Consider the following 25431-nt stretch of genomic DNA (forward strand, 5'->3'; position numbering starts at 1 on the left):
CTTTTTACCACATCGGGACACAGGAGAAAATGAGAGAGAAGGAAAGGAGGGGGTTATTGATGCCCACTGTCTACTGTTCTAAACGTGGCCCATGTGCTCCAGTCTGGCGGGTGCTTGCTCTGGAGGACATATGAAAGTGCTTCAGAAAGTTCAGGTTACGAGGGCCGCTGCCTTTTATGGATGACCAAGCAAATGAAGAAAAGCAAAAACACTTCCAAGACTGTGCTACAGTCACCAGCAACACAAATAGTATACACAGCATAAATGTTTAAATAAGATTTAAGTCCCAACTACATTACAGAAACTGAGATAGAAGGTGTAATGAAGAGCGGTGGATCTTAAAATCACTGTGTGCAGCACAGAAGTTGAAGCTCAAAAAGACAGTTGAAAAATGAAATTTTTTTAAAAAGGTAGACAATTTTTCCAGACTTAAAACCACATGAAATTGAAACAAGCCACAGAAACCCACTGCTTCTCCACACCTATGATATATTTGGGTGATACGGAGAATTTCAATGTAAGGAAAATTCTTCCACAAAACACATACACATACACACACACACACAAAAAATTAAGTTGTTTCAAAGTAGAGGGGCTAAAAGTGAAACCTATCAGAGAGATTTTGGAGGAATATGGCAGACAAGAAGCTTCTTCCTTGTAGCCGTGTGAAGGAGAGGCAGAGGGGGGGAAAGGAAAAAAAAAAGTAATATGTGGTAGTCTATGCCTTTTATCCCCGTACTCAGGAGGCAGAGGTAAACTCTCTATGAGTTTCCAGACCACTCTGGTCTACAAAGCAAGTTCCAGGTTATCAAGAACTACATAGTCAGATTCTGCCTCAGAAAGAAGAAATGAGAAAGAGAAAGGGCCTTGTAAAAAAAAGAGACAGAAGACAGGTGTCAGAAACTGACATGGATAATGACAGTATTCTTGAGATGTACAAAGGAAAAGATGGTTAATTTGCAGAAAAGAAACCAATCACAGGTCACTCTGGCTGCAAAGCTTCCAGGTGGAGGAGTTGAAAGCTGTGAGATGCCCCAACAAGCTAAACCAGGCAGCCCTGGGAAAATGAGAATTTAAGCCTAAATCTCCACAAGCTTAAAAACCAGATGCAAAGGGCCCTGGGAAGACCTTGCCACTGTTGCTGGTGGGCTGCAGCAGGTCCGTAGATGGAGAGGAGGGGGCTCTCATCTGCTGCTCCCTGATGCATGCTGGTCTGCAAATAAGGGTAGGTCTCCAGATATACTGAGGCCCAGGATATACTGAGGTCTTTGATCCACATGGACTTCAGTTTTGTGCAGGGTGATAAGGGTGGATCTATTTGCATTCTTCTACATGCAGACATACAGTTAGACCAGTACCAATTTTATCATATTAATTTTTTTCAGGTTTTTTTTTTACTTTACATCCTAAGGGTGCCCCCTCCCTCATCTCCTCCCAGTCCTCTCTCCCCCTCCTTTCCCTCTTTCCTCTCCCTTTCCCCCCAGAAAAAGGGAGCCCGCCTTTTCTCCTTTCAACCCTCCCCAGCACATCAAGTCACATCAGGACTGAGCATAATTTCATCCCCTGAGGCCAGGCAAGGCAGCATTGCCAGGGGGAAGTGATCCAAAAGTAGGCAATAGAGTTCGTTATTAGAAACAGCCCTCCTCCTTCACTCACCAGGTGACTCACATGAAGACCAAGCACCCATCAGCCACATATGTTCAGGAGGCCTAGGTCCAGACCATGCATGTTCCTTAGTTGATGTCTCAGTCTCTGTAAGCCTCCATGGGTCTCAGCTAGTTGTCTCTGTTGGTCTTCTTGTGCAGTTTCTGCCCACTCCAGGTCCTTCCCCCAACAGTTCCACAGGACCTCCGGAGCTCTGCCCTATGCTTGGCTGCAGATCCCAGCATCTGTATCCATTTGCTGCTGGCTGAAACTTCCTAGCTGACAGTCATGTTAGGCTCCTGTCTGCAAGCAGAGCAGAGCACCTTTGATCGTGTCAGAGGCCAGCTGTCTACCACTGAGTGGGCCTCAGGTTGGGCCAGCTATTGGTCGGGCTTTCCCTCAGTCTTTGTCCCCTCTTTATCCTGCACTTCTTATAGGCAGGGTAATTTTTGGATCAAAGGTTTTGTCAGTGGGCTGTTGTTCTCCTCCCTCCACTAGTCCTGCCTGACCAGGAGGGAGTCATTTCAGTCTTTATGTCATCTCCCCCCCCCATTAGAAGTCTCAGTTAGAGTCATACCCATATTCCCCAAGGAGCCTACCCTGTCACAGGCCTCCAGCTTGACAAAGAGAGGTCCCCCTCAGTTTTCCTTCTCATTTCCAGCCCTCTCACCTCCCACTCCTGTGCTCCCCATCTCTGATCCCCACCCTTGTTTCCCTCCTCATTCCATTTCCTGACCAGTTCCCTTTCTTCATCCACTTCTGCTGTCTCTTCTATTTTCCTTTCTGAGTGACATTCCAGCACCCTCCCTTGGGCCCTCCTTGTTACTTAGCTTCTTTGGGTCTATAAATTGTATTATGGTTATCCTGTATTATCAGTCTAATATCTTCTTATAAGTGAGTACATACCATGTGCGGCTTTTCTGGGTTACCTCATTCAATATGATTTTTTTTTCTAGTTCCATCCATTTGCCTGCAAATTTCATGATTTCCTTGTTTTTAATAGGTGGATAATAGTCCATTGTGTAATTGTACCACAATTTCTGTATCCATTTTTTTGGTTGAGAGATATCTAGGTTGTTTCCAGATTCAGACTATTATGAATAAAGCCACTATGAACAAAGCTGAGCAAACGTCCTTGTTGTATGATTGAGCATCTTTTGGGTGTATGCCCGGGAATGGTATAGCTGGGTCTTGAGGTAAAACTATTCCCAATTTTTTGAGAAAGTGCCAGACTGATTTCCAGAAAGGTTGTACAAGTTTACATTCCCATCAGCAATGAAGATGTGTTCCCCTTTCTCCGCATCCTCTCCAGCATGTGTTGTCACTTGAGTTTTTGACCTTAGCCATTCTGACTGGTGTAAGATGGAATCTTAGAGTAGTTTTGATTTGCATTTCTCTGATGACTTAAGGACATTGAGCATTTCTTTAAGTGCTTCTCAGCCATTCAAGATTCCTCTGTTGTGAATACTAGGTTTAGCTCTATACCCCATTTTTAATTGGATTGTTTGGTTTGTTGGTATTTAATTTCTTAGGTTCTTTGTATATCTTAGATATTAGCCCTCTGTCAGATGTAAGATTGGAGATCTTTTCCCAATCTGTAGGCTGCTGTTTTGTTCTATTGACAGTGTCCTTTGACTTACAGAAGCTTTTTCATTTCGTGAGATCCCATTTATTAATAGTTGGTCTCAGAGCCTGTGCTGTCGGTGTTCTGTTCAGGAAGTTGCCTCCTATGTCAATGAGTTCCAGACTTTTCCCCACTTTGTCTTCTCATAGATTTAGAGTCTCTGGTTTTATGTCAAGGACTTTGATATACTAGGACTTAAGTTTTGTGCAGGATGATAAATACGAGTCTATTTGCATTTTTCTACATTCAGACATTCAGTTAGATCAGCACCATTTATTGAAGTTGTTTTCTTCTTTCCATTGTATGGTTTTGGCTTCTTTGTTGAAAATCAAGTGCCCATAAGAGTGTGGGGTCATTTCTGGGTCTTCAGTTCAGTTCCATTGATCAACCTCTCTGTTTCTATGCCAATACCATGCAATTTTTGTTACTATTGTTCTGTAGTTCAGCTTGAAATCAGGAATGTTGATACCACCAGAAGTTCTTTTATTGCACAGAATTGTTTTGGCTTTACTGGGTCTTCTATTTTTTCATATGAAGTTAATGGTTGCTCTTTCCAGGTCTGTAAAGAATTATGTTAGAATTTTGATGGGAATTTCATTGAATGTGTAGATGGCTTTTGGCAGGATGGTCATTTTTACTATGTTAATTCTAACGATCCATGAGCATGGGAGATCTTTCCATCTTGTAAAATCTTCAATTTCTTTCTCCAGAGACCTGAAGTTCTTGTCATACAGGTCTTTCATTTGCTTGGTTTGAGTTACACCAAGATATTTTTATACTATTTGTGGCTATTGTGAAGGGTATTGTTTCCCTACTTTCTTTCTCAGCCCTTTTGTCGCTTGTGTAAAGGAGGACTACTGACCTTTTTTGAGTTAATTTTGTATCCAGCCACTTTGCTGAAGGTGTTTATCAGCCATGGTAGAATCTTGCGGGCCACTTATGTATACTATCATACCACCTGCGAATAGCAACACTTTGACTTCTTCTCCCCCTCCCCAATTTGTATCTCCTTGATCTCCTTTACTTGTCTGATTGCTCTAGCTGGAACTTCAAGTGCTCTATTGAAGAAATATGGTGAGGGTGGACAGCCTTGTCTTGTCCCTTATTTTAGCAGGGTTCACAATGTGATCAAATATTCTGCCACATTTCCCCCTTTTTATCTAAATAAAAGAACAAATCCAGGAATGGCTGCCTTTGCTCCCAAGAGAAGACAGCAGGGAACTGGGCAGACACAGCCTTTATATAGGATTTCTTAGCGGATAGAACTTTCTAGGGCAGAGATTTCCAAAGTGAGGATTGGTTGTATTTCAAGTCCTGAGCTTAGGGAGCTCAGGGATTGGTCAGTTCTCCTTCTCAGAGATTGATGGGTTTTGTCCACACTTTTCACTTCAAATTAGCATAATCTTGGATGGGTCCTATTGAAGGGCTGGAATTGACCTTTGTGATAGTAGGGGAGGGGCTAGGCTGCTGCAGTTAGTCAGGCAGGGGTCTGGCCACTTTTCCGCCTTGGGTTTACGAAGTATACAGAGTTTACAAAGGAAGTCCACTGTAGGGAAGCTTTTCCCTGCAGCCTGAATAGCTGACAGAGACTAGAGAGGAGGTCCTGCCAATGTGGGTAGCTCCGGTGATGGCAGTGGGCTGAGGCAGGAAAGGTCATCACGGACAGCTCCCACTGAGGAAGCCTTGCCTCTCTGACAGGAGATGCCATTTTGTCTGCTCCTGTCTCCACAGCCTTAGATGAGAAGGAGGGGCTGATAGCCCTGAAGTGGAAAGGAGGGCCTGGCAGTGCATGGTGTAAAGCTTTTTTGCTGCACTACCCAGGGGCTAGACAGACAGCTCTTGAGGGGAGGGCAGCAGGATGCATTGATTCATTGCTGCCACAGAAACAGCCATTTTGATCTTTGCTGCACTGCTACTGCGGTGATCATGTTGATCACCACTGAGGGGGGAGAGGGACTACACAGTCCATGTATATTTAGCAACCTAGGATGTGGTCCTGAGCTCCACTTCTTACCTTGGAGTGTTCAGGCATCACTGCCCATGGGGCTGAGGAGGATGAAGCAGAGTCAGAACAGGTTGGTATACAGGATCCACATCAGCTAGGAGTGTAGGTGGGCATGTTTTAGTGTTACAGCTCTCTTAGGTGATATTCAGTAAAACACTCTCTTAAATAATATTCAATGAACAGCAATGTGAGAAAACAGCAATGTGGATTGTTGGTATAATGTTCTTATGGAATGTATACAATTTACCCTTGTTCATTCAAATTCTGATTTCTCTATCTCACTATCTGGTTTCAATCCGGACATTGCATTGTGATGCTTATTCTAAGCATCACCTGTCTCAAGTTTGTGTAAACATGCCACCATTTGTTCTCTGTATTGCCAATAAAACAATCAACCACAATGCTGAGCAATGGAGAGAAGAGGGTGGGACATCCTGGTCTGGAGGGGTAGAGATGGAAGCAAGTAGGAGGAGTAGGAGAGCAGGGACTGGAAGAACAGGACTTTGAACCATGAGGAGAGATGAACCAGATCTAAGATATAACTAAAAGCAAGTATAATGGGTGAAATCTGAATGGTAGGAAACTATGCGGGCTCGGAGGTTTAGGATGGAATAACTATTGCTCAGCATTGTGCCCTAGGCAAATTAAATAAATCATAGTGATTTGGGTATACAGCTGGTTTAGGAATAACTGCTGCTTAACTAAAACATAAATCAATAATAAATATTAACCCATAACAGTGGATGGAAAAGTAAGCACAGAAATTGAAATTTGAAAAAAAAAAAACATAGAAAATTTAAAATTCATTGACTAAGAAAAACCACATTAGAAATCATCATCAATAGACTTGACCTAACTTCCCTCCAAAAAACATACATACAGACACACACACACACATATGGTACAAAGGACAGGGTTGATGAAATAATACAGAAGTATATAAGAGAAAAAGTAATTAAATGAACATAACTTTAGATAAGATCAAGAGATTTGCCTTAATTTGCCTGTTAATCCAACAGAGAGACAAATGAGGTGAAATAAACACTGAAGACACAGAGAATTAGTTCAGCAAATTATATCAGAAATTTTCTGGGGGGGCTGGAGAGATGGTTCAGCGGTTAAGCGTACTGGCTGCTCTTCCAGAGGACCCAGGTTCATTTCCAAGCACCCACATGGCAGCTAACAGCTGTCTGTAACTCCAGTTCTAGGAGATCCAGTACCCTCACACAGATAAATATATAAGCAAAACATCAATGCATGTTAAATAGAAACAAATACAAAAAGAAAAAAAAGAAATTTTCTGAAATTTAGAAAAAAAAATGGGTATCCAAATATAGGAGATATTGAGAACCCCAACTCCACCAGATCAGAGAAGAATCCATGCATGGCAGGTGTAAATATACAAAATGAAAGAATCAGGTTAAAAGATATTTTTAAAACTCAACTTATCTACAAAGACAAACACCTCAAAATAATATCAGATATCACCAGAGCAATCTCAAAGACCTGAAAAAATTAATTCATACATTTTTATTCTTGAAAGCAAGCAACTACTGCTGCACTCATTTTTAAACTCTATTTTATTTGGGGTATTTAATCCTCTACCTCCCTTCCATCAACCTTTTAGCCTTAAGTAAGAGAGAGAAGGTTAACGGGGAGAGGGGCACAGACCCTTTTACTTCTCCTGGCTGTTAGGGGTCAGTGGGTTCTTTTGGGGCTATACCAATCTTCATCAATGGCACACGCAGCAAGCAATCTCCTCCAAGCTGCTGCATTGAAACGTTTCTCTCCAGCTGTCTCTTCCAAGCTGCCACACCATCATTTCTGGTCTCTGCCACACCTTCTCTTTCTGGGCTCTCATATTTATATTCCTCAGAGTCCTAGACCATGTCCCTTTCCATGCTGTATGAAACAGGCTGTTACCAGCTGACAAAGACCAGGTCCTATAGGAGGTAATTATCAGTTGTGGACAAACTAAAATCCCACACTTGAGATTAAAACAAACAAACAAAACACATTTATATAACATAACTGAGTTTTTTAAAGAGACCAAAACTTCCATTACAAACTGCCAAACAGGATTGCTATGCCCATCAAAACTGTCTTTCAAACTCAAGAACAAATGAAGACATTTTTTGGACAAGCATAAACTAAGTCAACTCATGACAAACAAATCTGTGTTGCAGGAAATATTTAAAGGAATGATATACACAACAGAAGAAAGATCAGTTGTATCCCTGAGATAAGAAAAGACTAAAATCCATCACAGGAGTAGGTGCATAAAGAAGATCTAGAAAGGCATCAATCATATTGAACACAGTCCTTCAGCAAACCTAGATTCAACTATGCGTGATGTCCAAGAAATGTACCTCACTGGAAACCATATCTACAGTCTGAGGGTCGATTGCTAAGACTGAAACAATCAAGCAGGGCTTGGAGGTTAAGAGCCCTGGCTGTTCTTCCAACGGTCCTGAGTTCAGTTCCCAGGAACCACATGGTGGCTCACAACCATCCAACATTTCCCCCCTTTAAGTCCAATAAAAGGCTCCTTTTCTTTCAATACAATAATAATTATGAAAACTGTTAGTTAAAAAAGAGTGGGAGGCAAAAGGGCGAGGGCAGAGCTAGGAGAACAGTTGGAGGACAGATCTTGGAACGACGTGGAGAATGAACCAGACCTAAGATTTCACAAAAAGCAAGTATAATGGGTAAAATCTAAATGTTAGGAAACTACGAGGCTTGGAGGTTTAAGAGGGAGTAACTATTGCCCAGCATTGTGTTCTAGGTTAACTAAATAAACCCAGTCTCTGTGTGGTGATTTGGTTATATAGCTGTTTAGGATTAACAGCAGCTTTATCAGAAGATATATCAATAGTAAGTATTAATCATCACTTACAACACAAGGTTTCACTACATAGCCTTAGCTGGCCTGGAACTTGCTATGTAGATCAGGCTGGCCTCCAATTCACAGAGATCCCAAGTGCCAGGATGAAAAGCATGCAACACCATGATGCCTGGCAAGATTTTATACTACATGCAAAAATTGTGATAATTTAAAAGGTTTGACAAGGCAGATAATGAAATAATAAAAGAAACCAACTGTAAGAAAAACAAAGGAGACATAAATCTTCCAGTACATGAAAGTTGGGGAAGGAGGACCAAAGGTTCAAGTGCAATCTACATAAGTGAATTTGAGCCAAGTATGGGTTTCATGAGAGCCTGTCTCAAAACCAAATAAACAAAATCTATCTTCATAGTACATGATCTGGATCTGTGATGAATGTATTTTACAGCAAAACAAATAATACTTGGGCTGGAGTGTATAGGAATTTTAATTCAGAACGCGGCTACTCTGGCAAGAAATTATATCCGAAGACCTTCTAGGTCTGTGGGAGCTGGATGGAATACAAATACGCCTTCGATCCAGGAGACAGAGGCAAGCAAATCTGAGTCCAAGGCCATCCTGGTATAGAGCAAGTATCAGGTGGGGAAAAAAAAAAAAAAAAGCTTAGGTACATGCCTTTAATCCCAAATAATGAAGGTAAAGTTAGTTTGTAGAAGGGAGCACCCATGCTTGATAGTAATGTCTAATTGAATGGCAGAAAAATTGACAAATCAGAGAAGATTTGACAGAATAGGATACACCCAAATTTCACAAGAAGAGAGAGGAAAGGGAAGCTACTTTAGAGATACTTAAGGGACAATGCAGAGAGAGGAGGCAGTTTTTACCAGAACAGTAATAGAGAGCCAGATTGCAGAGAGAGACTCAGAGGAAGACAGAATGAGCCAGAGAATAAGGGGCCAGAAAATTGCTGGAGTTAGCTTGAGGGCAAGCAGAGCAATTCAGAGCCTGAGAGAAAGGCCAGTTTGAATAAGTCAGCTGGGAGAGGAGTTTGAGCCAGAACAGCTGAGTTGAGCCAGCCAGCCCAGCACCAGCCTGGAGTTCAATAAGAACAAGAAAGGGTGAGCTTATTCAGCAGTAAGTCTCAGAGAGTAAAAATGTTCAAGGCCTAGGTTAGATTGTAAAGAGGCTAGATGCTTCCAGGACTAGGCCTAGGTTAGCAGAGGGAGGCAGTAAGCCTCTGAGATTACAACCGAAACAAGCAAATAAAAGTTCCTTTTACCCTGGAGAGGTGGCTCAGTTAGCAGAAAGTCTTCAGCATAAGACGGGGCAGGGATAAATTTGGATTCCCAGCACCCACATAAAGCTATTTATAATAATGAAAACTTGTAATCCTAGCACTGGGAGGACAGAGACAAGCAGAACCCAGAGCCAACTGGCCAGCTAGCCTAGGCAATTGGTAAACACCAGTTTCCTTGAGAGATGAATGAACTGTTAAAAGCACTTGCTGGTCTTGCAGAGGACCTGAGTACATTTCCTAGCAGTCATTATGGATGTTCCATAGCTATCTGTAACTCCTGCTCCAGCTCTAGGGGATGAAGCGACTTCTTCTGGTCTCTGTGGGTCCCTGCACACATACCCACACAGACATAGTCACATAAATAAAATCTTAAGGAAAAAATAAAAATAGATCTACTATATAATCCAGCTATACTTTCTTTTTTTATTATTATTTTTGGTGTTGGGGATTGAACTTACAGCCTCAACACTGTATCTGCAGCCCCGGCTGACTCAATTCTGAGTATATTTCAAAAGAAAAAAAACATACCAAAAAGACAGCAGCACATAAACATTTGTTGTAGCGTTATTCACAACAATACTAATATACATAGTTAGGCTAAGTTGGCTATCAGTGGATGAATGAATGAATAGTATGTCAGATGAACACATGGCTATAAAAAAAAAAGAGTGAAATCATGTCCTTTACAGAAAAATAAGTGGTACTAAAGGACACTTATTGTATTATTTGGCATAACCCAGACACAGAAGAGGGGGGGAAAAAAGTACTGCATGTCCTCTGTCACACAAAGAAGGAAAAAGGGAGGGGGAGAAGGTGATGCAAATGTAAAAGTAACTGCAGGTAGGAGGGGTGAGGGTGGATAAGGAAGCCTGAATGTGATCAGTGTGTCACCATCCTGAGCCCCCAAACTGCTGATAATCTATTGTCCTGTCAATCAAGTGGCCGTTGATCACAAAAATTAAAGCCTGAATGCTGCTTATCCCATGCTCTCAGCTGTCAATTACTAAAGTAACACACACTATCAACAAACTAAGAGGAGGGACTCCAGGCTACCTCTGTTTGGTCCTGGCGCCATGTCAACACTCCAGATGATTTTGGGTTCCTTCTGATTTCATTATAATCATAAAAGCATACCCACCAATGCCTTGAACCAATGCAACCATGCCCAAATAAGAGAGGAAAAAGGGGTAGCATCCTCCTTTCCAAGAAACTCATGTACGCCCTTCACTAAGTTTGCATGTTCTCCAACTTGGTGCTCTGAGACACTTGGGCAGCAGGCAGAAGACGCTATCGAATAGCCAGTGAACAGAACAGAGGTGCTCAGGGTCAGAAGACACCTTATCCCCAAGCAGGTCTAAAGTTTGGATTCTTAGGGCTGTTTTCTGAGGGATGTGGTATGCACGCTGTCATCTGTGCACCGTGACACCTGGCTGTTTTAGTTGGTCTTTTCTTGGAGGAAGGCAGGTGGTGAGGAAAGGGGGTGGGGTGTTCCTGAGGACTGAACCCAGGGCCTTGAGCTCTAACACTAAGCTAAATCCCTAACCATCCCCCTCTTATTCCAGAACCGTTCCTGCAGAGTCATTTCTGCTCCTGTAAGGCCCAGCCCAGCAGTGCCATGACCCCACCAGGAGCACAAATTCCTAGCATATCCATGGAAACCCAGTGTTCACTCTGCCATGGCAACAGGTCATACTCACTGGCCAGCTCACACACGTCCCAATTACCCCAGTTTCTTTCATTCTAAGAGCCAATGCCCCAGACTTCTGGGAATCAGTTGGGAGAGGTGTTTGCTTGTTCATTTGTTTTGTTTGAAGGTTCCGAGTTGTATGTTCTTCAACCAGCAAACATTCATTAAAACCGTGAGAGTAGAGCCCTGTGCTAAGCTTTGTGGTACCATCAATATGAAGCCCTTATCTCAAATGAGAAAAAAAAAAAAAAAAAAAGATAGTGACAGGGGACCAGGAACACAGATGTAGGCTGCCCCAAATTCCATATTCCAACATGGAAGCAGTTTCATGACATTTTATTGTAACAAAACAAGGAAAGTCACAGTCACTTTTCAGACATGTCAGTGACTTCGTCAGGTAGGCGATTTGCAGCAAAGCGGGGAGTGTCTACTGTCTCAGGTACCAGTAGCTGAAGACATTAGGTTTGGGATGTAGAAGCCAGGGGTCTGTTTGTATATTCCAAAACTTCTTACCTAAAAGTCACAAGTTAGACTAACACAGAGGTGGCAATGAGTGGATATCAAAGGAGCTAATGACAGGCAGGCCAAGATGATCTATAATTTAGGCTCCTGTCCTGCAACATTCCAGCTTCTCCACAGTCGCTGAAGTTCTACTTAGTCAATGAGCCTTCGAAAACACATGCCTTCTTTATGGAAACTTTAGTTCACAATCCCAAGGGAACTGTTAAGGCTCTGCTCATTAGATGCTGAGGGCTCACTGTGTAACATGGACAAATTCAATAATAGCCACAACTTCCCTGAAAGAATTTCCCCTTCCTCAAGCACACCTATTGGCCGGCAAAGATACTTTGGTGCACTGATTTTAATTATTTCTAGTCTGCTTGAAATCCCCTTAGCCTACCCACAGTTGGGCTGAATCAAGCAGCTCAATGTTTAAGAAATAAATGAAAATCATTCACCATTCATCAAGCACTTCAATGAAAAGACAAAACCTAAGAGGACTTACATTTCCCATCCTCCCTCTGGCCTACTCTGGATTCTTTGAGGAAAACTGTGCCTGATTAAATGTGCTTACAAAGACCTGCTGAATAGGAAATGCTGGGGGTGGGACCTAGCAAGCTGCATGCTGCTTCCAAGTAATTCTTGTGCCAACATCTGAAACCACAAGCTTACACTACAGCTCCATTGCTTTAAGTGTCCCCCTACTCACTGTGAGGAGAAACCAGTGTCAGGGCTGGGAATCCTTCCAGAGACCTAATTATAACTGTGATAAGTCAAAGTTTTTTTAAGACCAAAATATCTCTAAAATAAGAGGGTTGATTATGCTGTTACAAATGGTAGCCCAACACAGGGGCCCTCTATGAGACTGTTTCTCCAGCCAAGGACCATGTAAGGATATAACCTAGAAACCCTGCTCAGATGTAGCCCATGGCAGCTCAGTATCCAAGTGGGTTTCCCTAGTAAGGGGAACAGGAATTATTTCTGACATGAACTCAGTGACTGGCTCCTTTACCTCCCCCCACCCCCTGAGGGAGAAACAATCTTGCTTGGCCACAGAGGAGGACATTGCAGCCAGTCCTGGTGAGACCTGATAAAATAGGGTCAGATGGAAGAGGAAGAGGACCTCCCCTATCACTGGACTTGGAGAGGGGTAGGGAGGAGATGTGGGAAGGAGGGTGGGATTGGGAGGGAATGAGGGAGGGGGCTACAGCTGGGATACAAAGTAAATAACCTGTAATTAATATAAAAAAATGAAAATAAAACTTTAAAAAAAATGGTATCCCAAAATGAAAGAATTGATCCTGGGACTAATTCTCTAAGCCAGAGTGTTGGATTTGGACTGAGAACACTATGGCTGTATTCTCCTGTACCAGCTTCTTCCTGCCTCTATCCTCAGAGCTGAGGAAATGGTAAGTTTGCTGAGAGTCTGCCTCTCTGTCCATGATTCTTGCTACCCTCTCAAAGGACACTGATGGAGAGATTAAGTTATCAGAGGCTACAGATGGCACGTGCTGTATAACACATTAAAGGGCCAGACCTCTGCCTCTTCTTCACCTGCCACACAGACTTCTGAGATAATCTGGCTGCAGGCATATACTACGGGATACTCATGAAAATTTTTTAAAAGAATGAGATACAAATCTGTTAACAAAATTTACCAGGAAAGAATTAAAGACCGGAGGGAAAGCTTTATTTTAATAAGAAAGATACAGTCTTTGGTACAAAACAAAAGTGCCCTTGGAAGGAACAAAACTGTGAGTTTACAGCAGTTACTTTTCTGCTGCTGTGATAAAACACCATGACCAGAAGCAACTTAGAAACAAATGTGTTTAATTCGGTTTATGGTTCCAAAGAGTCCATAATAGTCCATAGAGAGAACAAACTGGTAGTGGGCAAAGTTATAGGCACTTGAAGCCCACCCCCAGTGATACACTTGCTCCAACAATGCTCCAGTCCCCAAAGCTGCATACTCTCCTCAAACAGTGGAGCCAACTGGGGAGCTTATGTGAAACATCCCCAGTTAAATCCCCAGCATGTTAAATCCCCAGCATGGGGGCGGGGGGGAGGAGTAAGAGAGGTGGAATTACTAAAGGAACGTTCCATTCAGATTCCTGCTCTGGTTTCCTATGAAAACAAAGCTTGAAATAAAAATGCCATTTTCATTAGTTGATATTTAAATTTGCATATTACAGCTCAGGTCTCTGTGGCAAAGTGGGATTTCTGAAGCTGCTCATCTTGGCAGTTGAAATAAGAACAAGAATCAGACAAGGGACACAAAGCTCAGTTGGTTCTAAGAACAGAGAACACCTATTCAGCAAATGACTAGGAGATGAGATGCCATTATTAAATTTAGGCCCTCAGTCCCTAACCATTAGCCATGGACACATAAACCATGCCTGCAAACTGAGGCATCCCACTTGTTTAGCAATAACAATTGGTTCAAGGGGTGACTAGGTGCCCAGGCCTTCACTGGTTTGAACACCAAGGTAGAAATTAGCCCTGATCAACCAGACTGGTAATTGAGAGCACATAAATTTAAATAAGGGGAAGTTCTCCTCCTCTGCCATCTATCTGCCCATAGCTTATCAAGATTCATCAGGACAGCCTGGATCCTCTTTCTCTGTGTCCTGGCAAGGCCTCATTGCCAGGGGCAAGTGATCAAAGTACAGGCAACTGAGTTCATGACAGAGGCTTTCCTCAGAAACCCACACTGAGCTGCCCATGGGTCTAGGTCCTCTCCATGCACGGTCCTTTGTTGGTGCATCAGTCTCTGCAAGACCCCCTGGGCTCAGGTTTTTTACTTTTGTTGGTCTCTTTGTGGGGTTCCTGTTCCCTCCGTGTCCTATTTCCCCCACCCTTCTTCCTTCTATCCCCTGTTGGGTGGAGCCTTTCAGAGGACCCTCTATAGTAGACTGCCATACTGTTCCCTCTCTTCCACTGCTTCTGGTGTCTATCCTGTTTGCCATTCTGAATGAGATTTAAGCACCCTTCCTAGGGCCATCCTTATTGTTTAGCTTCTTTAGGTCTGTAGATTTCAGTATGTTTATCCTGTATTATAAGCTACTATCCGCTTATAAGTGAGTGTATACCATGACTGTTTTTCTTTTTTTATTCTTTTTTTATTAATTTTTTATTTTTTATATTAATTACAGTTTATTTACTTTGTATCCCAGCTGTAGCTCCCTCCCTCATTCCCTCCCAATCCCACCCTCCCTCCCTTATCTCCTCCCTACCCCTCTCTAAGTTGACTGATAGGGAAGATCCTCCTTCCCTTCCATCTGACCCTAGCTTCTTAGGTCTCACCAGTACTGGCTGCAATGTCCTCCTCTATGGCCTAGCTAGGCTGCTTCTTCCACGGGGGGCTGGGGAGGTCAAAGAGCTAGCTGCAGAGTTCATGCCAGAGACAGTCCCTGTTCCCCTTATTAGGGAAGCCACTTGAATACTGAGCTGCCATGGTCTACGTCCAAGCAGGGGTTCTAGGTTATATCCTGCATGGTCCCTGTGTCTCAGACAAGCCCCTGTGCCCATGAAATCAGTGGGCACCAGGAACAACCAGCCAATGCCAGAGACAACGAGATGGCGAAAGGCAGCATAAGAACAAAATCAACAAAAGCCAGGGCAACCTCCAAAACCCAGTTTTTCCACTGCAAGCAATCCTGGATGCCCTAACACAACTGAAACACACACACACACACACACACACACACACACACACCTTAAATATATGCTTTTGAAGATGATAGAGTCATTTAAAGAGGAAATGAATAAATAGCCTAAAGAAATACAGGAAAATACAAACAAACAGATGAAGAAAATGAATAAAATGGTTTAAAACCTGAAAATGGTAACAGAAACAATAAAGAAAACACAAACTGAGGAAATCCTGGAGCTAAAAAACAGGTATGATAACAGAAACTACAGAGGTAGGCATCACCAACAGAATACAAGAGACAGAGGGGGAAAAAAAATCTCAGGTGTACAAGATAAAACTGAAGAAATCAATATAGCTGTCAAGGAAAATGTTAAATCTTAAAAACTTCCTTACACAAAACATCCAAAAAAATCAAGGATACTATGAAAAGATAAAACCTAAGAATAACAAAAAAAAAAACAAAAAACAAAAAAAAAAAAAATAGAGGAGTAGATTCTCAGAAAATTCTCCCAGCACATAATAATCAAAACACTAAATGTACAAAGCAAAGAAAAATATTAAAAGCTACAAGGTAAAAAGGCCAAGTAACATATAAAGGCAGGCTGATCAGAATTACATCTGACTTCTCAAGAAAGACTATGAAGGCCAGAAGGGCCTGAACAGATGTCATGCAGACCCTAAGAGAACATAGATGTCAACCCAGACTACTATACCAAGCAAAACTTCCAATCACTATAGATGGAGAAAAAAAAGATATTCCAGTACAAAGCCAAATTTAAACAATCTACACACAAATCCAGCCTTACAGAAGATACTAGAAGGATCCAACTGAAGGAAGTAAACTACACCCCAGAAAATAAATAATGCCACTGCAGCAACACCAAAAGAAGAGAAACACACAAACACACTATACCCACCAACAATCATTGATCATTAATATTTCTCAACATCAATGGACTTAATTCACCCCAAAAATAGACACAGCCTAACAGAACAGATGCATAAACAGGATCCATCATTCTGCTGCATACAAGAAACACACCTTAGCAACAAAGATAGAGCAAACAGGCCCAAGAAGCAATATCTAATAAAATAGACTTTCAACCCAAATTAATCAAAAGAGATTAGGAAAGACACTTCATGCTCATCAAAGGAAAAATCCACCAAGATAACATCTGAATTCCGAACATTTATGCTCCAAATATAAGGGCACCCACATTTGTTAAAGAAACAATACTAAAGCTTAAATCCACATTAATCCCCACACATTAATAGTGGAAGACTTCAACACCCCAATCTCACCAAAGGACAGGTCATTGAGACAGAAACTGAACAAAAAAAAATTAAACTAATGTGAATCAAATGAACCTGACATATCTACAGAACATTTCACCCAAAAACAAAACAATATACATTCTTCTCAGCAGCTCACAGAACCTTCTCCAAAATTGACCATATACTTGGTCACAAAGCAAGCCTCAACATATATAAGAAAATTGAAATAACCCCTTGTATCTTATAAGACTACCATGGATTAAAGCTAGATTTCAACAACAACATAAACAAGAGAAAACCTGCAAACTCATGGAAACTGAACAACTCTCTACTCAATGAAAGAAATAAAGAATAAAGGGAAGAAAAGAAATTAAAGACTTTCTAGAATTCAATGAAAATGAAGTCACAACATACCCAAACTTATGGGACACAATGAAAGCACTGCTAAGGGGAAATTTCATAGCACTTAGTGCTTCCATAAAGAAATTGGAGAAATCACATACTAGCAATTTAAAAGCACACCTAAAAGCTCTAGAACAAAAAGAAGCAAACACATCCAAGAGAAGCAGACGACAGGAAATAATCAAACTCAGCGCTGAAATCAGTAACTTAGAAACAAAGAGAACAATACAAAGAATCAACAAAACCAAGAGCTGATTCTTTGAGAAATCAACAAGATAGACAAACTAACTAAAAGGCAGCGAGATAGTACCCAAATTAACAAAATCAGAAATGAAAAGGGAGACATCACAACAGGCACTGAGGAAATCCAAGGAATCATTAGGTCTTACTCAAAAGCCTGTATACCATAAAATTAGAAAATGTAAGGGAAATGAATGATTTTCCTGATAGGTTTCACTTACCAAAGTTAAATCAAGATCAGGTAAACAGTTTAAACAGTCCTATAACCCTTAAGGACATTGAATTGGTCATTAAAGGGCTCCCAAAAAAAAGAAGCCCAGGGCCAAATGGTTTTAGCTCAGAATTCTACCAGACTTTCAAAGAAGAGCTAATACCAATATTCCTCAAACTATCCCACAAAATAGAAACAGAAGGAATATTACCAAACTCATTCTATGAAGCCACAGTCACCCTGATATCTAAAGCACACAAAGACTCAACAAAGAAAGAAAATTTCAGATCAGTTTCCCTTATGAACACTGATGCAAAAATAATAAAATACTTGCAAACCAAATTGAAGAACACATCAAATAAATCATCCACCATGATTAAGTAGGCTTCATCTCAGGGACGCAGGGATGGTACAACATATGAAAATCCATCAATGTAATCCATCATATAAACAAACTGAAATAATCACATTATCATCTCATTACATGTATGAAAAGCCTTCTACAAAATCCAGCACCCCCTCATATAAAAGTCTTGGAGATATTAGGGATACAAGGTCCATATCTAAACATAATAAAGGCTATATACAGCAAGCCTATAGACAACATCAAATTAAATAGAGAGAAACTCAAAGCAAGCCCACTAAAATCAAGAACAATACAAGTCTGCCCACTCTCTCCATATCTTTTAAATATAGTACTTGAAGTTCTAGCTATATCAATAAGACAACTAAAGGATATCAGGGGAATAAAAATTAGAATAGAAGAAATCAAAGCATCCCTATTTGCAGATGTATATAGTATGTATGTGTAATATATATATTATATATTATATATATATATAATAGTCTATATGTGATCACCAAAAGTCTACCAGAGAACTCCTACAGCTAATAAACACCTTCTGCAAAGTGGCTGGATAAAAAAATTAACTAAAAAAAAAATCAGTATTCTTCCTGAATATAAACAACAAACAGGCTGAGAAAGAAATTAGGGAGACAACATCTTTCACAATAGCCACAAATAATACAATGTATCTTTGTGTAACTCTAACCAAGCAAACAAGTGAAAGAACTATATGACAAAAAATTCAAGTCTCTGAAAACAGAAATTAAAGAAGATATCAGAAGATGGAAAGATCTGTCATGCTCGTGAATTCCTGGGGTTAACATAGTAAAAATGGCCATCTTACCAAAAGCAATCTATAGATTCAATGCAATTCCCAACAAAATACCACCATGATTATTTTTATTTCATTTATTTTATTTATACAATGTTCTGCCTGCATGTGTGCCTGCATGCTAGAAGAGGGCACCAGATCTCATTATAGATGGTTGTGAGCCACCATGTGGAATTGAGCTCAGGACCTCTGGAAGAGCAGCCAGTGCTCTTAACTGCTGAGCCATCTCTTCAGCCCCAACACAATTATTTAAAGGCCTTGAAAAAACAATCCTCAACTTCATATGGAAAAAAAAAAAAACAGAATAGCTAAAACAAACTTATAAAATAAAAGAAATTCTGAAGGCACCTCAATCCATGAACTTTAAGCTGTACTACAAAGCAATAGTAATGAAAACTGCATGGTATTGGCATAGATTATAACAGACTGGTTGATCAATGGAATCAAATCAAAGACCCAGAAATAAACCTTCACACCTATGGACACTTGATTTTTAACAAAGAAGCCAAAATCATACAATGGAAAAAAGAAAGCATTTTCAACAAATGGTGCTGGTCCAACTGGATGTCTACATGTAGAAAATTGCAAATAGATCCATATTTATCACCCTGCAAAAAGCTCAAGTGCAAGTGAATCAAAGACCACTAAATTAGAAACACTAAATATATTAGAAGGAAAAGAGGGAACTAGCCTTGAACTCATTGGCATAGGAGACAATTTCCTGAACAGAACACCAACAGCCAAGGCTCAAAAATCAACAACTAATAAATATGACCTCATGAAACCGAAAAGCTTCTTTAAGTCAAAGGACACTGTCAAAAGAACAAAAAGGCAGCCTACAGATTGGGAAAAGATCTTCACCAACCCTACATTAGACAAAAGGATAGTATCCAAAATACATAAAGAACTCAAGAAATCAAAAACAACAAACCAAATAATCCAATGAAAAATGGGGTACTGAGCTAAACAGAGAATTCTCAATAGAGGAATCTCAAATGGCAGAGAAGCACTTAAAGAAATGCTCAACATCCTTAGCCATCAGAGAAATGCAAACCAAAATGGCTCTCAGATTCCATCTTACACCAGTCTCAGTAGCTAAGATAAAAAAACTCAAGTGACAGCACATGCTGGTAAGGGTGTGGAGCAAGGGGAACACTCCTTCATTGCTGGTGGGAGTGCAAACTTTTTTGCCGCCATTTTTCTGTTTGTTATTATCATTTATTACAATTTATTCAATTTGTATTCCAGCTGTGGCCCCCTCTTTCATCTCCTCCCAATCCCATCCTCCCTCCCTCTTCTCCCCCCTATGCTCCTCCCCTAGTCCACTGATAGGGGAGGTCCTCTTCCCATTCTAACTTTTACAACCATTTTGGAATGGCACTTTCTCAGAAAGTTGGGAATAGTGCTACCTCAAGACCCAGCTATGCCACTTTTGGGCATGTACCCAAAAGCTGCTCCACCATTCACCAAGGACATTTGCTCAACTATGTTCACAGCAGCTTTATTCATAATAGTCAGAAACTGGAAACAACCTAGACGTCCCTCAACCAAAGAATGGATAAAGAAACTGTGGTACAGTAACACAATGTAATACTACTCAGCTATTAAAAACAAGGAAATCATGAAATTTGAGGGCAAATGGATGGAACTAGAAAGGATCATCCTGAATGAGGCTACCCAGACCCAGAAAGACACAAATGGTATGTACTCACTACTCACTTGTAAGTGGATATATTAAAGGATAACTATACTACTAATCACAGACCCAAAGAAGATAATAGGAGGGCCCAAGGGAGGCCCTCCTTGAATCTCACTCAGATGGGGAAATAGAATAGACAGTTGAAGAGGAAGTAGAGAAGGGACTGAGTAGGAGAGGGTGTGGGGAGGAAAAGGGGGAGGAGGGAATCAGATGTGGGGAGAGTGAGGAGGGGAAGTTTAAGGGCCTAAAGGGAAAAGAGAAACCAAAGGTTGGAGGCATCACTGAGACAAGCTGGAGAACTGGAGATCCCCAACAGGGTAGGCCACAGGGAGGATACAGGGATGTTTCTAGCTGAGCCTCTTAGCAGTGGGAGACATGGAGACTGAGGAGGCCACCTGCTAGCCAGAAGTGGTGGGAGAGGACCGCCAATCCACCTACAAAACCTTTGAACCAAAATTTACCCTACCTGCAAGATGTGCAGAGATAGAGACTGAGGGAATGTCCAACCCTGCTTGGCCCAACCTGACACCCATGGGAGAGAGCCAACCCCCTGACACCATTAAGGATACTCTGCTATGTTTACAGACAGGAGCCTGATTTAACCATTCTCTGAGAGCCCCACTCCCACTCACAGTAACTGATGGGAGCAGGTCGAATCAAATGCTGATACTCACAGCCAAGCATCAGATGAAGCTCAGGGAGTCCTGTGGAAGAGGGGGAGGGAAAGATAGAAAGATCCCGAAGGGGACAAGAACAGTTGCAAGATCACCAACCAGATCACCAACCGAGTCAACTAACTTAGACCAATGTAGGCTTACCGAGGCGGAAGCACCAACCAAAGAGCAAGCACGGACTGCACCTAGGCCCCCTAACATATGTAACCGATGAGTAGATTGATCTTCATGTGGGTTCTCTAGTAAGTTGAGAGAGTGCTTTCTATGGCACGAACTCTGTTGCCTGCTTTCCAACATTTTGCCCTAACTGGGCTGCCTTGCCTGGCCTCAATGGATGAGGAGGAATTCAATCCTGATGAGAATTTCTGTGTTGGGGTGGGTTGCTGCGGGAGAGGGGGCTCCCCTTCTCTGAGGACAAGGGGAAGGAGACTAGGGGAAAGACAGTGGGTGGGAGGGACTGAAAGGAGAGGAAGGAAGGGGCTACAATCGGAATGTAAAGTAAATATGTAAGTTTTTAAAATTTTTTTAAACTCATAATTCAAATAAAATCGCTTTACATTATAAAGCAGGGCATCCTTTCCATGTGGCACTGCTGTAATAACTTACATCCGGGTGATCTGGTTTTCCTCTGACTATTAGAACAAAACTAGAATCTAGGATCAGATCGGTAAATACAAAGTGTTTTTAGTCTTCTACCGCTGGTGTCACAACTTAGGAAATGCTGGACGCAGGGAGAGGAGAAACGTTTAAAAGAAAAAAAAAAAAAAAGACACTGAGAGATGAAGGGATTTAGAGCTGTTAGCCTAGGCTTATAGGAGGGAGGGAGTTGGGATTTCCGGGCTCTGGGAGCACCTAACGAACAGAACCAGGCAAGTTACAGGCAGTTTTATACTTTTATTTTCTGTTCTTCTGAAAGATTAGGATGGAGGCGCTTAAAGAGTAGAGATTTTTATTTTAAATATTTACTAGCAAGACTTAAGAGCATGCAATGCAATACTTTCAAAGCACTGGAGACGGAGGGTCCCGTGGGCTGCGAGGGAGCTCGAAGAGTGGAAGAGCAGCGTTGTTCTAGATCTGGAGCGCCCCCGCGCCCCACCAAGGTGGATGCGCTGCGGGACGGACCCGGAGCTTTACGGTAACCCAGAGGCGGAGCTTTACGGTAACCCAGAGGCGCCGCGGCCCCACCCTCGTGCGCAGGCGCGGAACCGTTGCCTGCTGAGCGGTTGTGGGTCGAGCATTTTGCTGCTTGTGGTTTGGCCAGCTTGACATCCTGGCGACCGCCAATCCTCCGTGCCGCGCCTCCTTGGCCGCGGCGGCCCAAGGTATGGGAAAGTGAACAAGAACAAAAACGTAGGATTTACCGAAGACGGGGAGGTCGGGTCCGAAGGACGTGGGGAGGTCCAGTCCTCAAGGTGCCCGGACCCTTGTGTGTGGGGCTGGGGGAGGGTTGAACTGGGAGCACCTACCCCGGGAAACTGAGGAACCCATTGAAGCCTGGGAGGAAGGCCGAAGCTCTGATACATGCGTCCTCTGTACCGGCGACCCAAAACGAGATAGAGGCTGATGTTCTCCGGGGAAACTGAGGCTGAGGGGTAGCGCTGTGGCACGGGCGCGGGCTCCGAGTCCTGAAACCCAGCATTCTGAGCCACATATGCCCCAAGCCCTGCCCCGGGGTCTGGGTGGGAAAGCATGGAGAGGAATGCTGGGAGCCATGGGTTGGGCTTTTCGTGTGAAATTCACACCGAGCTGTTTCTCCCCTTCGCACTCAAAACAAAAAACGGAAACGAGTTTGTCACTGCTGCTCACTCGGATCGGTTCTCTTGGACCGGTTCAAAATGATGCTTGCCTCTTTCCGATGCCTAGCCCCCTCCGACGTGACACTCGTGGTGGTAGTCCACGGTGGTGGAGCCAGCAACATTTCGGACATCCGGAAAGACCGGGTGCGCGAGGGCATTGCCAAAGCGGCAACCGAGGGCTACAACATTCTCAAGGCCGGAGGGAGTGCGGTAGATGCCGTGGAAGAAGCCGTGGCTGTCCTGGAAAACGACCCGGAGTTCAACGCAGGTAAATTGTGTTTTGACTAGTAAACAATGCCAAACTGGGGCAAGCTCCTGCCCCCATAGACGTGGTGTACGTGAGTCTGGCTAGCTTTGTGGTCCATCAGTATACTAGGGCAAGATGAAGTATTGAATTACCTCGTTCTGCACTAAGCAACTTGTTTTGAGACTTTTTAAGTCTGTTAACTTACCCTTTATTTAGCCTGCGCCCTAAGAATTCAATACCAAAAGCCAGCCATCTTGCTGGGGAGCCCTCCATAGCCTCAAAGTCACAATCTTCAAGGCTCAGCCTTCCAAGCGCTGGAGTTACAGCGCAGACTTTTTTTATTTGTGGGTGTTGGCATAGACTTTACATACCATAGTAACCATTTCGGTTCTAAGAAGTGTGTGTGTGTGTGTGTGTGTGTGTGTGTGTGTGTGTGTATGTATTCCCTCCTTCCCTCCCCTTCATCCCCCCTCATGTGGTGTGCACGTGTGTGTGTTTCTCTGCCTCCCCCATTTTAGCTTCAGAAATTCTGAAGCAGATGCTGGGAGAATCCTTATTATTCTATCTGGTCCCCAAAAAAGTCCCTAATCATCTTTCTGGTTAGTAAATTTACTCTCGTGGGTCTCTAAGTGGAGACTGGTGATTTTACAGACCAAGCCATGACTGGAAACTTGGGATTTACAGCCCCTCTTGTCCTCTGGAAAAGAGAAAGGGACCTCCACAGTCAAGCAATCCAAAAAACATCCCAAATTTTGAGATTAGAACTACTTCCAAAATGCCAATCCTGACTCCACAGCAAAAGCAGGACCTGCCTGCAGCACTCTTCCAGACCCAGACCTCCATGTGTCTTCATCCTGCTGGTGCCACACTTCCTTTATATAACATGCTGGTAATATGTCTGAGTTCTGTGCAGGACCTTGTGAGAGACTGGCTTACAGACTGGCAGAAGTTATGGATAACTTACTACTTAGAGTTGGCATTGAAGTGAGGAAGCAATCTTGGGGGACTGAGCCCCTTAACCTCTGGGCTCTTCAGGTGGCTAGTGTCAGAAGGTCAGTGTCTGCCAGAGCACTGATGTGGGAAGAATGTAGGAAACCCCCACAGCTTTCCCTGGCCTTTGCAGGTCGCTCTCCCCTTTACTGACAGCACCAGGCACTCACTGATCTGCCGCTGTCAGGGCAAATGAGTTTGCATTTCCTAAAAGTCATATAAATGCCATCAGAGTGAATTATTATTCTGTGTTTGGCCATGTTCTAGGATAATAATCATCATAGTTAATGTGTCTACAAATTGCAGGTAGCGGTGGTCTACGAAACTGAAAAGATGAATAACTCAAGTCTGTATGTAGTGTTGTGAAGTAAGCAAAATTAGTTTGCTCGTGTCTCAGAACACTTCGGATTAACTTACTGGGAAAACATTTGGTTTTAAAATAGAAAGCTAAGACCTTAAGATTAAAATAATTGTAGGAACTGTACCACCCACACAGCATCTGTCACAGAATAAAATTTCAGGCTCTCTTAACTAATTCATCATCACATACTTACAGAGTGTTTTCTCTGTCTCCTTGATTCTGTTAGGCATTCTGATACTTAATGGAAATTTTCTTAAGTTAATTTGTCTGTCTATGAGACATTACAGTGCGCTTTTGTAGTGGTTTCTAGAGACAGAATTTACCAGCTGCTTGTTAACCAGTGTGCCAGCATGGTGTAGCCACAGCCTGTAAGAGTCATTGTAAGCTGTGTCTGCTCACAAGAAAGACCTCTTGACTGACAGACTAGTCTTCCAGAACATGTCCTTGAAGAAGCTGGCTCAGTTAGGCCTCTGGTGACCTGTGACCTAAAAATATCCCTCATTTTCTTTTTTTATTAATTTAATCACTTGATAGCCTGATTACAGCCCCTTCTTCCTCTCCTTCCAGCCCCACCCTCACATCTCCTTCCTTCTTGCCTCTTTCCCTCCTCCTCAGAGAAGGGGAGCCCCACCACCACCATGGGTACCAACCCAATCTGGCACATCAAGTCCCAGCAGGACTAAGCACATCCTCTCCCCCTGAGGCCAGACAAGGCAGCCCAGTGAGGGGAAAGGGATCCAGTGGGAGGCAACAAAGTCAGAGACAGCCCCTATTCCAGTTGTTAGGGGACCCACACAACGACCAAGCTGCACATCTGCTATATATGTCTAGGGGGCCTAGGTCCAGCCCATGCATGCCCTTTGGTTGGTGGTTCAGTCTCTGTGAGCCGCCATGGGCCCGGGTTCGTTTACTCAATAGGTGTCCATAAATTTTATTTTATGGGTATGGATGTTTTTGTGTGTATGGGTGTTTTTGCCTACAGGTATGTCTGTCTGTGCCTGTGGAGTGTTTTTACCTGCAATGCCTACGGAGGCCAGAAGAGGGCATCAGATCCCCAGGACTGGCATCACAGGGTATTGTGAGACATCATGTTGATGCTGGGA

The 25431-nt window shown here is 42.6% G+C and overlaps 1 protein-coding gene across 1 annotated transcript in view; it reads left to right on the forward strand.

Annotated features, from left to right (window-relative positions):
* Window positions 1-25431, forward strand: part of Asrgl1 (asparaginase and isoaspartyl peptidase 1) — a 44066-nt gene that overhangs the window by 423 nt on the left and 18212 nt on the right. Inside the window, exons 2-4 of the mRNA XM_055614209.1 lie at window positions 21904-22093; window positions 22155-22256; window positions 22798-22998. Of these exons, the coding sequence (XP_055470184.1) occupies window positions 21904-22093; window positions 22155-22256; window positions 22798-22998 (493 nt within the window). The remainder of the gene's footprint in view (window positions 1-21903; window positions 22094-22154; window positions 22257-22797; window positions 22999-25431) is intronic.

The sequence above is a fragment of the Psammomys obesus genome, unplaced genomic scaffold (assembly GCF_907164565.1).
Source record: "Psammomys obesus unplaced genomic scaffold, mPsaObe1.curated_primary_1811, whole genome shotgun sequence".
NCBI lineage: Eukaryota > Metazoa > Chordata > Mammalia > Rodentia > Muridae > Psammomys > Psammomys obesus.